Source organism: Lipomyces japonicus (assembly GCF_038497905.1).
Source record: "Lipomyces japonicus strain CBS 7319 unplaced genomic scaffold V1514scaffold_1, whole genome shotgun sequence".
Lineage (NCBI taxonomy): Eukaryota > Fungi > Ascomycota > Lipomycetes > Lipomycetales > Lipomycetaceae > Lipomyces > Lipomyces japonicus.
Genome location: NW_027117813.1, coordinates 567,149 through 581,908, shown reverse-complemented (window position 1 = coordinate 581,908; position 14,760 = coordinate 567,149). Strand labels below are relative to the sequence as shown.

The 14,760-nt window shown below is 43.2% G+C and overlaps 10 protein-coding genes across 10 annotated transcripts; 5 read left to right on the top strand and 5 right to left on the bottom strand.

The window, feature by feature from the left end:
* The first annotated feature begins 59 nt into the window (after positions 1–59).
* Positions 60–957, top strand: V1514DRAFT_323717 (phospholipid methyltransferase-domain-containing protein). The gene is made up of 3 exons (XM_066926306.1): positions 60–152; positions 209–722; positions 795–957. The coding sequence occupies exons 1-3, from the start codon at positions 116–118 to the stop codon at positions 850–852; spliced, it is 609 nt and encodes a 202-aa protein (XP_066786289.1). The 5' UTR covers positions 60–115; the 3' UTR covers positions 853–957.
* A 553-nt stretch (positions 958–1,510) lies between these two features.
* V1514DRAFT_361378 (phospholipid methyltransferase-domain-containing protein) lies at positions 1,511–2,434 on the top strand (the record flags this gene model as incomplete). Its single annotated transcript, XM_066929705.1, has 2 exons — positions 1,511–2,216; positions 2,238–2,434. 2 exons carry the CDS (start codon positions 1,511–1,513, stop codon positions 2,330–2,332), a joined length of 801 nt encoding a protein of 266 aa, XP_066786288.1. The 3' UTR covers positions 2,333–2,434.
* Positions 2,435–2,656: 222 nt separating this feature from the next.
* V1514DRAFT_323715 (3' exoribonuclease family, domain 1-domain-containing protein) lies at positions 2,657–3,694 on the bottom strand. Its single transcript, XM_066926305.1, has one exon. It carries the CDS (start codon positions 3,669–3,671, stop codon positions 2,766–2,768), a length of 906 nt encoding a protein of 301 aa, XP_066786287.1. The 5' UTR covers positions 3,672–3,694; the 3' UTR covers positions 2,657–2,765.
* On the top strand, positions 3,394–5,543 carry V1514DRAFT_9541 (uncharacterized protein). The gene is made up of 3 exons (XM_066930191.1): positions 3,394–4,061; positions 4,123–4,279; positions 4,346–5,543. Exons 1-3 carry the CDS (start codon positions 3,831–3,833, stop codon positions 5,488–5,490), a joined length of 1,533 nt encoding a protein of 510 aa, XP_066786286.1. The 5' UTR covers positions 3,394–3,830; the 3' UTR covers positions 5,491–5,543.
* On the bottom strand, positions 5,488–7,301 carry V1514DRAFT_287761 (FMN-dependent dehydrogenase-domain-containing protein). Its single transcript, XM_066925228.1, has 2 exons — positions 7,122–7,301; positions 5,488–7,067 (listed from the first exon to the last, which is right to left on the bottom strand). Exons 1-2 carry the CDS (start codon positions 7,144–7,146, stop codon positions 5,596–5,598), a joined length of 1,497 nt encoding a protein of 498 aa, XP_066786285.1. The 5' UTR covers positions 7,147–7,301; the 3' UTR covers positions 5,488–5,595.
* A 1,087-nt stretch (positions 7,302–8,388) lies between these two features.
* Positions 8,389–9,778, bottom strand: V1514DRAFT_323707 (P-loop containing nucleoside triphosphate hydrolase protein). The gene is made up of 4 exons (XM_066926304.1): positions 9,431–9,778; positions 9,316–9,369; positions 8,816–9,244; positions 8,389–8,720 (listed from the first exon to the last, which is right to left on the bottom strand). The coding sequence occupies exons 1-4, from the start codon at positions 9,468–9,470 to the stop codon at positions 8,497–8,499; spliced, it is 747 nt and encodes a 248-aa protein (XP_066786284.1). The 5' UTR covers positions 9,471–9,778; the 3' UTR covers positions 8,389–8,496.
* A 56-nt stretch (positions 9,779–9,834) lies between these two features.
* V1514DRAFT_323706 (uracil-DNA glycosylase-like protein) lies at positions 9,835–11,256 on the top strand. Its single transcript, XM_066926303.1, has one exon. The coding sequence runs from the start codon at positions 10,168–10,170 to the stop codon at positions 11,221–11,223; it is 1,056 nt and encodes a 351-aa protein (XP_066786283.1). The 5' UTR covers positions 9,835–10,167; the 3' UTR covers positions 11,224–11,256.
* On the bottom strand, positions 11,172–12,245 carry V1514DRAFT_300871 (phosphoribosyltransferase-like protein). The gene is made up of 2 exons (XM_066925539.1): positions 12,097–12,245; positions 11,172–11,961 (listed from the first exon to the last, which is right to left on the bottom strand). The coding sequence occupies exon 2, from the start codon at positions 11,913–11,915 to the stop codon at positions 11,262–11,264; it is 654 nt and encodes a 217-aa protein (XP_066786282.1). The 5' UTR covers positions 11,916–11,961; positions 12,097–12,245; the 3' UTR covers positions 11,172–11,261.
* Positions 12,246–12,320: 75 nt separating this feature from the next.
* V1514DRAFT_323701 (TFIIE beta subunit core domain-containing protein) lies at positions 12,321–13,425 on the bottom strand. Its single transcript, XM_066926302.1, has 2 exons — positions 13,136–13,425; positions 12,321–13,044 (listed from the first exon to the last, which is right to left on the bottom strand). The coding sequence occupies exons 1-2, from the start codon at positions 13,287–13,289 to the stop codon at positions 12,386–12,388; spliced, it is 813 nt and encodes a 270-aa protein (XP_066786281.1). The 5' UTR covers positions 13,290–13,425; the 3' UTR covers positions 12,321–12,385.
* A 175-nt stretch (positions 13,426–13,600) lies between these two features.
* Positions 13,601–14,705, top strand: V1514DRAFT_323700 (Longin-like domain-containing protein). The gene is made up of 4 exons (XM_066926301.1): positions 13,601–13,883; positions 13,935–14,017; positions 14,081–14,459; positions 14,522–14,705. Exons 1-4 carry the CDS (start codon positions 13,780–13,782, stop codon positions 14,547–14,549), a joined length of 594 nt encoding a protein of 197 aa, XP_066786280.1. The 5' UTR covers positions 13,601–13,779; the 3' UTR covers positions 14,550–14,705.
* Positions 14,706–14,760: the final 55 nt, after the last annotated feature.

Below are 14,760 nucleotides of genomic sequence, written 5' to 3'. Positions count from 1 at the left end.
GCATCACGTGCGTGCCTATTTAAGCGGGGATCCAACCCTCCCATAGCAACGTGGCATTTTATACGGTTACTCGACGTCGTCCACGCTCGTTTATAGAAAAGAAACGCAAGAAGCCATGTCATTAATTGACTTTTCCAAGTCATCACTTGCCCGTACGTACACTAATTGTTAAAATAAACAGAAAACACGACTTACAAGCAGGGCTTAGTGTCGGCAGCCTCGGTCGCATTCAACCCGATTTTTTGGAACCTGGCTGCCAGGGCAGAGTACCACACAAAAGTGTTGACCAAGCTTGCCGGTGGCAACCGCAAGTACGGCTGCTACGGGTTGGCATTCACGATTTTCTCGCTGGGGATCTTGCGAGACGTGCTATACGAGCGAGCCCTTCGGGACCAGCCGACGTGGCAGATGCCTGCAGGCCACGACCACTACTACAGCCTGGCAATCAAGGCCGCGGCCGTGCTTGCGTTTGCGTACGGCAATCTGCTTGTGGTCACGTCCATGTGGGCGCTGGGAGTGACCGGCACGTACTTGGGAGACTACTTTGGGATTCTCATGGACGCCCGGGTGACCGGATTCCCGTTCAACGTCACGGACAACCCAATGTACCACGGCAGCACCTTGTCGTTTCTGGGCACGGCCCTGTGGTTCGGCAAGCCCGCAGGCCTGGCGTTGACCGCGACCGTGGCGGTGATGTACAAGCTGGCCCTGCGGTTTGAAGAGTAAGCAACTAAGCAACCACGGCCCCGCTGACTAACGTTTTTTGCACGTGAAAATGCTGACACAGGCTTTAGGCCGTTCACGGCGGAAATTTACGCCAAGCGAGACCGCGACGCCAGCAAGCGCGAGTGAGCGCCGTTGTAGACAGAACAGTGTGTATATAGTTCATTTGTAACGTACGTACGTATGTGCGGTCAATAGAATCCAGTGGAATCATCCATCGTTCCGGCGTTGGGCCCGGCCCGTCTGGCATGTGATTGCGCTTATCGCGTGCGTGCCTGGCGTACCGTACCCCAGCAGGGCTAGGGCTAGGGTTGAGGCCTGCCCCGCGCCTTTGGCGCTTTGCGTTTTGGCTTGGGCGGGCTTGTCACGCCCCCAACAACCTCAGCAGTGGTGCTTTTGTGATGCGCTTCCTTCGCCCTCTCTAACTCGCCCGGCATTCAATCTCTCACCAATGCGTCAAGACCAGTCCTCACTGCTGCGCTCGAGACACTCATCCCCGTCTCGGTCCCGCTCTCCTGACCTCGTCGGCATGGCTGATGCGCCCGGATCGCTGCTGTCGAAGTCCAAGCGCAGGCTGCTGACAAACAAGGACTTGCTGGCCCGCAAGTATGCCCAGCGCAAGGCCTCCCTGGTCCGCAAGGGTGCCCAATTGCAGAAGCTACGCAGGGACATCAAAGTGGCAAACTATCTACACCCAAACACTGCTGGCGCGTCTCGCACGACCACATATGGCAGAGTTCCCGGCACTGACAAGGCAACCGTGTTCGCCGTTCCGCACACGGAGAACATGGTCACGGCCCTGCTGGACCCGCGCGAACGCAAATCTCTGGCTGACGTTATTACGTTGACCGTGCTGGCTGCGTACCTGGCCCTGTTTGCTGCCTTGCCATCGTCGTCGGTTCGTACTTACGCGTTTTTGGCACTGTATGCTGCATCACGGCTGGCCTACAACGGCGGATTGGGCCTGCTACTGCTGCTGCAATCACGTCATTGCCTGCTCACCAAGGCGGCAGCCAAGTCCGGCTTGTTTGCTCGTCCATCATCATCATCATCATCATCATCATCATCATTTAAGCGATGGACCTACCGGTTACTCCGCCACGAGTTGTCGGCCAAAATGGGCGCCGATTATAATTTCGATGCCGTTCCGGTTGAGTTCAACACTTGGCTGTTGTTCCGCCGGTTGGTGGATTTCATTCTCATGTCTGATTTTGTTACATACATGTTGTTTGCCCTCTCAGTGGCAAAAGTACCTGCCGGTCAATCACTAGTCTTGCATCTGGCCCGATGGGCGGCCGGTATGTTATTGTTTGTGTTTAATCTTTGGGTAAAATTAGATGCCCACAGGGTGGTTAAAGATTATGCCTGGTATTGGGGCGATTTCTTTTTTTTGCAAGACCTGCAGTTATGTTTCGATGGCATTTTTGAATTATTTCCTCATCCCATGTACTCGGTTGGTTATGCCGGTTACTACGGCATCTCGCTCATGGCTGGTTCGTACCACCTGTTGGCAGTGTCCGCCGCAGCTCATGCGCTGCAATTCGCATTTTTGTTCTTTGTTGAGAACCCGCATATCGCAAAGACATATGGCGTCCAACACAATGAATAAATACTACTCATACTACTCATCTCATATGTCTAGAACAAAATAACTTATATATAAATAACTATATATTGTTACATGATAAATAAATTCTCTCTGTACAACTATTATTCTTCTTTATAATTATATTATTGTATAAGACCCGGCAAGGAGTCACCTGACTATATTACGTAACTGGGGTACGGTACTTGTCTTAAAAGGGTTGGGCTAGTATGTACGCTTAATCGTTACGAGAAAAAGTAGCATAATTAGACGGGTAAACCATAGTTGGAGGTGACATGTTTGCGTACTCTATCAGAATTCAAAAAAACCATTGATCTGGTCAATATACTTTGTAATTATTTAGAATATTATATAAATTATTAAAACATGGGTTTGATTTTTACTCATATGGTGAAAATATATAACTACATATGATAAATTCTCGTTTGTACATTTCCTACCCTGTCAACTTCCTGGCAAGCACGTTATTCACCAACTTGCGCACGCTCAATGCTGCCTGCGTGCCTTGCTCCAACACTTGCACCAACCTAACATCTTGTATCGATTCCGTTGCTGCGCCGGCATTGCCTGGCCCATCTTTTTCATCGATCCAAAATCCAGAGATTTCATTCCGTGATCCCATGTAGCTCACCACTGCCAACCCTGTTGTTTCATTCCGGTCTTGCTCTTGACTTTCGTCGTCGTCGTCTTCGTCGTCGTCAAGGTTGACCACGCTGGCAGTCACGACGTCCCAAACTTCAACTCCGGCATCCACAAGCGCCAAGCTACTGGCGGTCACTGCCGCTGCTGCAACCTGTTTAATCACGGCCAACGAATCCTTGCCCGGCGGTCCTGATATTACTAATATTGATAACGTGATGCCGGATTTCGGATACCGTTCCAACCTTACCGACGGCACGATCGATGCAAACACGTAATCGGATAATGTTTTCTCTACTCCAGTAGATCCACCACCACCACCACCGCCGCCGCCGCCGCCATGCTGCACGGATCCGGAATCTGATGAAAATGGTAAAAATTTAACATCCACTATTAACTTGCCGCTCGGATTAAACGACCCCTTAATCGGTTTCGGACCTGTCACGGTGACCAAAACCTTATGCTCATCATGTTCCAAATAACATGATCCATTATTATTACCACTATTGCTGCCTATTGCCGCTGCCTCGTCGGCTAGTATCGACGTGCGAATAAAGAATTTGCCCTGATTCGGTGACTTTGCACTCCTAGTCTTTCTTTTCTTGCCACTGTTCGGCAATGGTGCAGAAGCAAGAACATTCGTGAATATTAATGGCTTCGCATATGGAGGTACCAACACCCGTCGCCGGTCTGACAATGACATTTTTTGAAGTTGTTGCTGTAAACGTGAGCAGTGTTCAGATTTTCAGCAACCAAATGAACAAATATTATATTAGGTCATCCATTACGGCACATGCGCGCACGCGAAATATTAAATCAATATCAAACAACTCTTGTTCACATTGTTTAGGCCAGTCTAAAGATGATGAAATTTTCATATTCATTATGGTCACCATATGATACTGTCAAGGACGTGGCCGAGTCATTAGGCATTGCCAATCTGCCGGATGACGTTGCTAACGCGTTGGCCATGGATGTGGAATATCGCATCAACGAAGTGCTTGAACAAGCCGGCAAGTTCATGCGCCATTCCAAGCGGACCACGTTAATCACAAGGGATATTGCGCATGCATTTCGAGTGTTGAACGTTGAGGTATGTGGTGATAGTTCGTCACGGTGGCAAAAAACGTAATCATTTCTGACGCTTTTCACAGCCATTGTATGGCTACGACTCAGCCCGGCCGGTCAAGTTTAAGGAAACCATTTTAGGACCGGGGCAAACGCTTTACTACATTGATGATGAAGAAGTCGATTTTGAAAAAATTATAAACATGCCGTTACCTAAAGTTCCTCGTGAAGTTTCATTCACCGGTATGTTCAATCGTCGTGATCATCAGACGCAATATACATATTTGGCTAACGTTTTTTGTTTTAAAGCCCATTGGTTGGCAATCGAGGGCGTGCAACCAGTTATTTCACAGAATCCGCAACCTGGAGATCTTCGGATACCAACGACATCATCAGCATCAGCATCATCACAACCAGGCCTCGCTAGTTCCGGCGTGGCTACTTCGCGGCCGGCCGCATCATCATCATCAACGTCATCGTCATTGTCGTCGTCAATAGCCACCGAGATTGAAGTTAAGCCTTTAATCAAGCATGCAATTTCCAAGGAGTTACAACTATACTGTGAACGCGTGGTAGCATCATTAACTGGTGAAGATTCCAATCCGGCATTACGATCGGCCGTGTTGAACAGCTTAGGCAACGATCCCGGATTGCACCAGCTAATTCCTTATTTCATTCAATTTGTGGCAGACAAGATTCGCACAAGCTTGCGTGATCCGGACATGTTGTATTTAATGTTGCAGGTCCTTCATCGGATCGTCATGAACCCGACAATTTTTTTGGAACCTTACGTGCATACCATCATGCCGCCGATTTTAACTTTACTCGTCGGCAAGCGCGGTTCTGCTGCTGGTAGCACGACAGGCACGACGGCACCAGAATTATTGCGAGATCATTACAAAGTACGGGATTTTGCGGCGTCGTTGTTGCAACACGTATGTACGACGTATGCGGATACGTATCACTCATTAAAACCTCGCGTGACACGCACGTTGTTGAAAGCATTCATGGACGGTACTTCCGCTGCCGCTTCATCGTCGTCATCGTCGTCATCCTCATCTTCGTCATTAGTGAAAAAATCGTTATCAGCTGGCACGCAGTATGGCGCCATTATCGGCCTGCGCGCGATCGGCACCGAGGTCGTGCGCGTACTGGTGGTGCCGAATTTAAAACCTTGGTCCCTGGTCGTGCTCGATCCGTCGTCTTCATTGTCATTGTCAGATATTGACCGTGAAAAATTGGCAAGCGCCGTGATTGACGTGTTGAGATCATTGATCGACCAGGATTTAATCACCGCCAAAGATGATGATGATCGTGGTGATGTCGTGATTACAGATCGACAAGAACATGAGTTTGAACAATTCATGGGATCACATGTTAGTCGGATTGCGAATGACTTATCAGATCGGAACGATATTATCACCGCGGTGCTGAACACTAAGAATCTAACCTGAAAATTGTAATTTATGAAAAAAAGAATACTTGTTTTTAAATATTGCCTGGGATGAAACATAAATTGAGATTTTAATAACTATAACTTGTAATTATTCTATTGACCATTACAACTTGCTCTTCAAAAACTTTGGCGTGACCAATCGATCGTAAGCCTGATTACTCAAATGATCCTTCGGCGTGGTCGTGGCATGCGCCGACAGGTTGGTCACGTCCACAAACGATCTGTTCAGGTCCGAAATCCTTGTCGCGCCAATCAACCGCAAATTCATCTCTAACTCGTCCTTTAGCAATTGGATCGCTCGCACGACCCCTGGTTCGCCATAAGTCGACATGGCATACAAAAACGGCCGGCCGATGCCGACACCCTTGGCACCAAGGCACAATGCCTTGATGATATCCGTAGCTCGGCGCACGCCGCCGTCAATGTAAACTTCAATCTTGTGCTGGTACCCGTGAGCGGTCAACGCGTCCATGACTTCGACCAAGACTTCAATCGCCGACCGGGCAAATTCTAATTGCCGGCCGCCATGATTGGACAACAGGATCGCATCCACGCCGTGCTCGACCGCCTTGATGGCATCCTCAGCGGTTTGGACGCCCTTGAGCACGATTGGCATTTTCGTGATTGATTGAAACCAAGGAATGTCTTTCCAACTTAACGCCGGGTCAATGAATGATGAAATCGCTCTGGCCGCACCTTGAGATCGATCGACCGTGGATTCATCATCTTGAACTTGTGCTGCCTCTGCATCATATTTTGATCTCATGTCCTTCTCCCTGCGACCCAATTGTGGCGCATCCACCGTGATCCATAACGCCTTGCAACCTCTTTCCTCCGCATGACGAACGATTTTTTCAGTAATGTCCCGGTTTTTGTTCACATAAAGTTGCAACCATTGCACCTGATCACCTTGCCTGGCATCCACGATCTCATCAAACGAGCACGAGGCTAACGTTGGAATCATTTGAATCACGTTCTCCTTATATCCTGCCCTGGTAAGCACTACTTCACCTTCTGGGTTTCCCAACTTGCCCAACGCAGTGGCCGTGATATAAAAAGGCACCGACGAACGTGTGCCTAACAACGTGGCCGTCAGGTCAACATGACTGACGTCAACCAACACGCGAGGCCGGAACCAGATGCGATGGAATGCGGCATGGTTTTCTCGCAACGTGATTTCATCATCCGCACCGGAAGAATAATATGCCCATGCCGTGTTCGGCATGGTTTGCCGAGCAATGTCTTCAAAATCAAGCAAGTTATAAACCGAGGATAACGGCGGGATATGTTGAACCCGGTCAAGCCTGGCAATCTCAACTTCATCTACCGGCTTGCTTTCAGGCTCATCCTGAATAATCGTGGCAAGATCAACCTGGCCGAGGTGCTTGTTTTGAGGCAAGTACTTGTCCAACGTATCGGACGGATGGATGGGATCGAATTCCTTGCTGGCATCCTTGCCGGCATATTTTAAAATAATTTTTTGACCGCCCGGATGTTCAGGTAAAAAATCAGTAACATCATATGCCTTGCCATGAACTATAACCCAGCATGATTCTTTCGTGTTGTGCTTTGCGACTGTGAGAAATAGTTAACATTTAAACATTGATGCATATGCATACATGAGCGTACTTTCTTCACCAGTCAGACCAGGCATGTTCAAATATGACAATGATACGAACAAAATAAAATAAAAGATAAAAAGATAAAAAATGAAAGTAATGAGCTGGCCGGTGCTAAACTACCAAGTGCTTGCACCGTATCCACATAATTATTTTGGCGGGGAGGAGTGAGGCCCGGGGCATTTAAACGGTCCGCGGACTTCGGCAAGACAGGAACCGATAATACCACAACACCACAACACTTGATTGACTATATAACCAATGCGTACTTACTAGCTACAAGTTTTATAAGCTTCAATTGTACACATATCTACGAGCAGTGCAACTTTTATGTTCATTGTTCAAATTCCTCATTTTCATGGTCCACATCCAACGCTTCCCCCATTGATTTCTTGTACATGGACTGCCCACTCGCAAGTTGCAAAAATAATAATAATAATAATAATTTTAATTCATATAGTAGTAAAACGTGATTTTATTCCATGAGATGCGCTCACGTACCATTTATGCATTCACGATGGGATTTGAAATCTGCCGCTCCGGACTGGCCAGGAACTCCATCCAAGAAAAGGCGGGGTTGAAAGTTTATGTAACAACGTTCCATCTGATTTTTTCAACCTGGCATCGCATCAATTTTCAACTTCGGAGAACCTACCATATTACGTTTACTATTTTTAAATGACACATTTGTTATACAACTATACCATTTTGTTAACAAGTATTGGCTGATTTAACTTTTTTTTTTTTTTGGCATTAAAATATTGAATTTCGCGCGCGTGGGTCCGTTCGACCGATTTTTTTGCTATTATTGAGTAGTACTATTCATTACTGTTATCACTTCATTTATATTTTGGAATATAAAACCAGGCGAATTTTCGCCATAAAATTTTGAGATGTAGCTTTAAATAATAGACCGCATTCAAATTTATTCTTAACCATTTATTTGTCGTGAAGATTTATATTCTTCTATTGCTACAGTTGGGTTGAAGTTGACAATATATTGTCTCTGTAAAGCAATAATAATAAATGTTTTTTAGGCGTGTAAAAAATCGTGGGTTTGTAGTCATTGTGGTTTATTACCATCCATCGTTTGCGACAAATCAATTTCGTAATGTTTTTGTCTCTCTGCACGAAGCGTGCCTTCCATGTCGTTTCTTGTTTCTGAAATGGGATACATAATCACAAAGTTTCATACATTAGTAATATTAGCAAATAATAAACAAGATCATAACTTTAAAAAAAAAAATGAAAAACCGAAAAACCAAAGTACGCCACGAAAAAAAAAAAAAAAAAAAAAAAAGAAAAATAAAAAAATTAGCCCAACCTCAAAAATTCGTAACAATGCAATGCACAATTCAATTAAAAAAAAAACATTAATTTATATCTTAACAGCAATTACGCTTATCTTCAGATTCAAGTGGTTGCTGAAGGTTAACTGTGCCAATCGATCGTACTGATCCATAAAATTGGTTATCTTCATTATACTCATCATCATCATCTGATGAAAAAGGGTCAGAAACGTAATGTACCGAATTTCTTCTTGATTTAGTGAAAACTGGCCGGCGCTGAATAATCGTTCTGGTGATTGATTGAAATAATTCGTTGACACCTATTGGAGCGTTAGCAATTATCCCAGCTTTCATATAAACAAGACAACTTGAAATACATAAAAAATATGAGAGCACATTGTACTACCCTTCTTACCTTGATCGTCCTTTGCGCATATCTCATGACATGAATCCGATCCAGTCCAATTCGGATTATGTGGGCGTTCAATATCAGCAAGCACTCCCTCCGCGTACCGCACGCAGGTTTCGAACGGGACTTGACGCCTTGATTCGTCGTGCCGAACCAAATCAAGCTTCGTGCCGACGATGTAAATCACGATGCCACCATCATCATCATTAGCCAGGTTCGTTTTCAATTCTTGCAACCATGAATGCATGGCCCTAAACGATGCCTCGGACGTAATGTCATAACATAAAATGCCACAAGCAGCCGATCGATAATACATCGGTGCCATCGACCGAAACCGTTCTTGACCGGCCGTGTCCCAAATTTGCAACCGGGCCACGACACCATCAACAATGATTTTTTTCGCCAAAAATGATGCACCAATGGTAGATGGTTGACCTTTAAAAAAAAGATCTTAGTAACAAGGTATCACCGTAATTATTGAAAATGTAAAAAAAAGAAGCATTTACTTTCTTGAAACTTGTTGTTTACGTAGCGAACCACAAGTGATGTCTTTCCGGCACCTGATTATAACAACTGTTAATCGTTGAAACTATTAAAAAAAAACGCGTAATATATATTTACCTTGTGGTCCTAAAAGGACAACTTTGGCATCTGCAATCATGTAAACAGTTGAAAGTTCAGGAAACCTGAAACAGAAACAACAGAGAGCGCTGATGCAGTGTAGTGAGCGTGAAACTAATCCGACAAAAACAAGCACGTGCCGTATTTCATCTGCTAAATCAAATTAATTTTTAATTAATTAAAATAAAAGAAAAAGAAAAAAAATCCTGCAAACGCAGGTAAAGGTCGGTGAAAACAAATGGTATTAAAGCAAACCAACGGAGCAAGTACGAAACGTGATTTGAACCCCAGCATATCAAAACAAAACAACAAAAAAAAAACCACGCACTTTCACATTTTTTTTTTTTTACCAATACGGAGTTTCAGGGTCACTGGTCTTTATTTTAAACTTATTACTTTTTATTGGACCAACTAAGTTAGTTATATAGTATACGGTTATAAAGTGTCTCGAACTTTTTTTTTAGGTTTTTTTTAATATTTCATTTGTACTCGCTTATTAGTTGAACTGGTGCTAAAACAACCGGATGCCCAGCATTGTTGATGTGATGAAAACCAAAAACAAAAACAAAAAAATGAACATTTATGAAACGACAAATCGCAGCCAAAACAACATAAACTCTGTATGGCTGGGCTTGTGATGGTTACCTTTTTTTTTTTTTTTTTTTTTTCAGTGTTTACCAATTGCTTCCCGTTTTGGTTTGACTCCTCCGAAAACTTTGCTTAACTGATAACAACACATGGCAAAAGGCTCGTGCGGGAATGACGCATGCACGAATCGCTTCTTTTTTTTTTTTTTTTTGGGCACAAAAGGTTTTGTCGGCTACTTGTGCCGTAAATACACGAATAAACATCATTTAATTATATTGATGATAAACAAGCATGAAAATGACGACCGAACGCTTTCATTCAATGGCTTGCTCAATAAGTTTGTAAACGCTTCTCATCTTTCGTTAAACTCATCATCATTATCATCATCATCATCATCATCATCATCGCCGCCGCCGCCGCCGCCGCCGCCGTCGTCGTCAACAACAACAGCAAACTCGGCTCATACTGACCAATTGCCTTCATCACGACAATCATCACCGCATAATAAAAAGAAACGCAAACGACCGCAACGTCAGTATGCTCCACCTTCCACATATGCGCATTTATCACCAATACGTGATTCAATTGATTACGAATTAATTTGCTTGTTTGTGGGCTTGAATCCTGGAATTGCCACTGCCCAAAAAGGTCATGCATTCGCTGGACCAACTAATTTATTTTGGCCATTATTGTTTGAATCCGGTTGCGTAACTTCCAAATTGTCGTTTAAGGATGATTCATCATTACCTTCCAAATGGCAACTCGGTATAACCAATCTTGTGTCCCGTCCAACTGCTGAGCAAAGCGAATTGTCCAAGCAAGAAATGATTGATTCATCTGAAAGTTTGGAAATCAAAATTGCTACTTTTCGACCAATTTCAATTTGCATCGTTGGCAAGGGCATATGGGAGTCTATTTATAGGTTTAAAACCGGCAAGATCTTGCCCCAGGCTAGTTTTACGTATGGTTGGCAATCACCGCCTTTTGATTTCGCTCAGCCAATCATGATGAACGTCAAATCAGAAAATCATGTTATGCAATCACAACACCAATTACCTCGCATATTTGTCGTGCCATCCACCTCTGGCAGGGTGGCTGCGTATTCTCGAGCCATGAAATCGGAACTATGGGCAGAACTTGGTTCTTTCATTAACTCTGAGCGTAAAAAAAAAAAAAAGAAATTGTTGTATAACATAAGAGCTTAATCGTAAACATTACAATAATCTTAAAAAAAAAAAAATTTTTAAATATGTCCCTGCTCAACCGCAAGCTTGGTTTGCAAGTCAATATCAGTTGACTCCCAAGGATATGCAATCCACAAGTCCGGCACGGTTTCGGCAGCCAAATACCGGCCCTGGTTAATCAACTTGTCTGGCAGTTGAGCACGCTTAGGCTTGTCCTTGTTATGCAACACAAACACAAAGAAATTTGTCACTTCGTCTTGACGACCGAGCTTGACCGCTTGCTCGTGTACGTCCTTTTCAAGTTCACTGATTGCGTAATGCAACGTGGTCCGGGTGTCGTCAACCTCATCCACGACAAGAATGTTTTTGCCAATCAAGCTTAGCGCATGAGATTCAAGCGTATTAAAATCTAACCATTGAGTTCGGACAACTTCAACACCAGCTTCCTCGGCCTTGGCAATACCTTCAACCGGATCTTCTTCATGTTCGTCGGCATGTGATACATAGTCTTCATAAAGTGAAAGACCGATAGCTTGAATCGGAATGTTTTTCGCACCTGGTTCTTTCAAAAAAGTTCGCAAGATCCGGGCAGGGATAAATCCTCCACCTCCGATTGCGACAATCAAATCGGGCTTAAATTTTTTTATCTCTTCAGCAGATCGTTGGCATAACTTGTGCACGTAGTTGTATGAGATGTAGACTTTTTCAACCATTTTGTTTTCCCGTTATTACTATTAATAATAATATTATAATTATTTCCTGTATTTTGAGTCAGCTAAATTGCATTTCTCACTTTTTGTAATTGTTACAACAGTCCTCCAGGTCAAAAGGTTTCAACTCCATCACAGAGGCGCCTTTCTGTCCAGCTGATACGAAAATGCAAACCATACTTACAACTTATATCGTGAAACAAATCAATACACAACAGACTACCTGAAGGAGAAAATATATATATAAGAATTTCGGTTCTATATATTCTGTTATCGCGACGTTGTTTAAACAAGGAAATGTTTGAGCTTTTCGCTTTTTTTTTTTTTTTTTTTTAATCATCGCCACACATTTGTAACTTTATAAAGATGTATGATTTGACAGATAACGACAGTTACAAGTTAACTTAATTTATACATAACTCCCACAAGTTATCGATCAATTTCATTTTTTTTACAAGTTTATAATATACAGTCTATTTCCTTAAGGCGCTGAAATCTTTCAACACGCCAGTAATATGCGTATTCGTAATCTTGCCCTTCCTCGGTTTTTTCTGCTTGCGCTCGTTCATTGTTGACGCCTTCTTAACCGTGGCAGGGTCCACCGATGTTGGTTTTAATCCCACTTCTTCCAACCTGACGGGCAAGTCTGCCGCTTGCGGAATCGGAATCCTGTGCCACGTCGTCACAAACTCTTCATTCACGCCGCCGATATCGCCACCCATGTTTGCCCATACCAACCTGGCCGTGCCTTCCTTCTTTGTTCTCAACACAAGAATGTCACCTGATTTCTCTAATTCGTCAATGGCATCGATGCAACCGGACCATCCATCCTTTAACTCTTTCACTGGCAAGCCCCTGAACGACGGCAACCGTCGCAAGAACAGTAACAAGCCATCGGCTGATTTGATGTTATGAAATGACCTGTACTCGTACGTGTTTGCGATCGGATCGTACAAAATTCGATCGATTCTCTGCAATTGGGCTAGCAACACCGGGCTTGCCAAATGAGACAGATAAGAGTTAATGTCATTCGCCGATACCGGCCTGTCCTGCTTCTTAATAAATTCAACCGCATGATGAAGCTGGGTTAGCGAATGTTGTCCTATTCCGGTATCCGCAGGTTGCGAATATACTGTAATCAAATAAAAAAAAAAAATAAAAAAAATAAACGTTTTAACACCCATTAAATATATAAATCTTTATAATCAGGTTGATCCCCATACCAATATTGTTCTTATGCTTTTTTTTCTTACGAGGCGAATCATCATCAGATGTATTTGTACTGCTTGGTTCAGCTGAATCAATTATTCGTTTGGCAAGTACCGGTTGGGCCTTTAGTCGATTCTTGAACGCTGAGAGATCATCTGCCAAAGACATCGAACGCTAGGCTCTTGAAATTTAGACGAGAAAGAAAAAAAGTGTAGAGAACGATAGGGTCTGCCCTTTGCTCTATAAACTCAAGACTAATAGTGTATCGTTTAAAGTAGGCATTAAAATATGGCTAATCTGAGATGTTAATTCAAGAATTAAATAAATCTAATCATATTCGTTGTTTGTAAATAACAGTGTATGGATCTTGATTTATCTGCACAATGTTAACGGCTTTCTGGCGTATATACGGCATTTGTTATACGTATATGCTCTATTGTTTGTAAGGTCACAAGCAACGAGTCACAAAGCGGCAAGTACTGTACTCCACATCTCAACGATTCTCTTTATATCCATCTTCAAATATATTATCGCAGATATTTTGAATTCAAACTAGGTTAGAACAGGTGCCTACGAATTTTATATTTATAAGGAGCCAGGAATTTGTTTTTAGTATTTGCATTATTGTATTTGTTTTTCTTTATCATTTTGGTCAGATATGAAGTTGTATTACATTGGGATCTTCAGAAATTCAAGCAAGCCATCACAAGAGTTATGTGCTGGCAAAGAACTAAGTAGCTTTAGTTTTTTTGAAAGGAAAAGGTGAAGAATTTTATAATTATTATTTTGGGTGGTGCTGACCTTGGAGAACAGCGTGGGCGAATTTATGACGTTTTTCAGTAACACGGTAGCTGAACGCACTTTACCGAGCCAACGACAAAGTGTTGAAGAGAATGGCAAGTCAAATTTGAATGAATTAATATGGTCATTAATGTGGGACTAACGAGATTTTTGATCAGAATACATTGCCCATACGTATGCTCGAGCTGAGGGCATCGCGGGAGTGATCGTGGCCGATAAGGAATATCCCATCCGGGTTGCATACAGTCTTTTAAATCGATTGCTGGATCAGTTTTTGGCCCAATTCCCCAAGGCTGAATGGAGTCAGGGAACGGTCACGTTGCAATTTGCCGAACTTGACTCTGCCATTGCCAAGTATCAAAACCCGACCCAGGCAGACAGCATCATGCGCGTGCAGCAGGAATTGGATGAGACCAAGATCGTGCTTCATAAGGCTATTGAATCAGTTTTGCAGCGAGGTGAAGAATTGGATTCACTGGTGGCAAAATCATCAGCCTTGTCTACCACGTCCAAAATGTTCTACAAGGAAGCAAAGAAGTATGCAATTGTTTTTCGGGTTATGTGCCTTCTTCCCATAATGCTAACCGATTTTTTTTTAGAACAAACTCGTGCTGTATTATCGCATAGAGTAGAGGGCACGGAAATTGAAATTTGACCGAACGATCGAATAAAAAAATAAAACTTGACCCTCAGGAATTGGACGCAGATGTTTGATGTAATGTATGTATTTTAGGACGATCGATTGTATGAGGTTTTTTTTTTTTTTTTTTTTTAATTTATTTATATATTTAAATTTTCTTGTTGGTTTGAAATTATATTCAGATATGTGAAGAGTGAA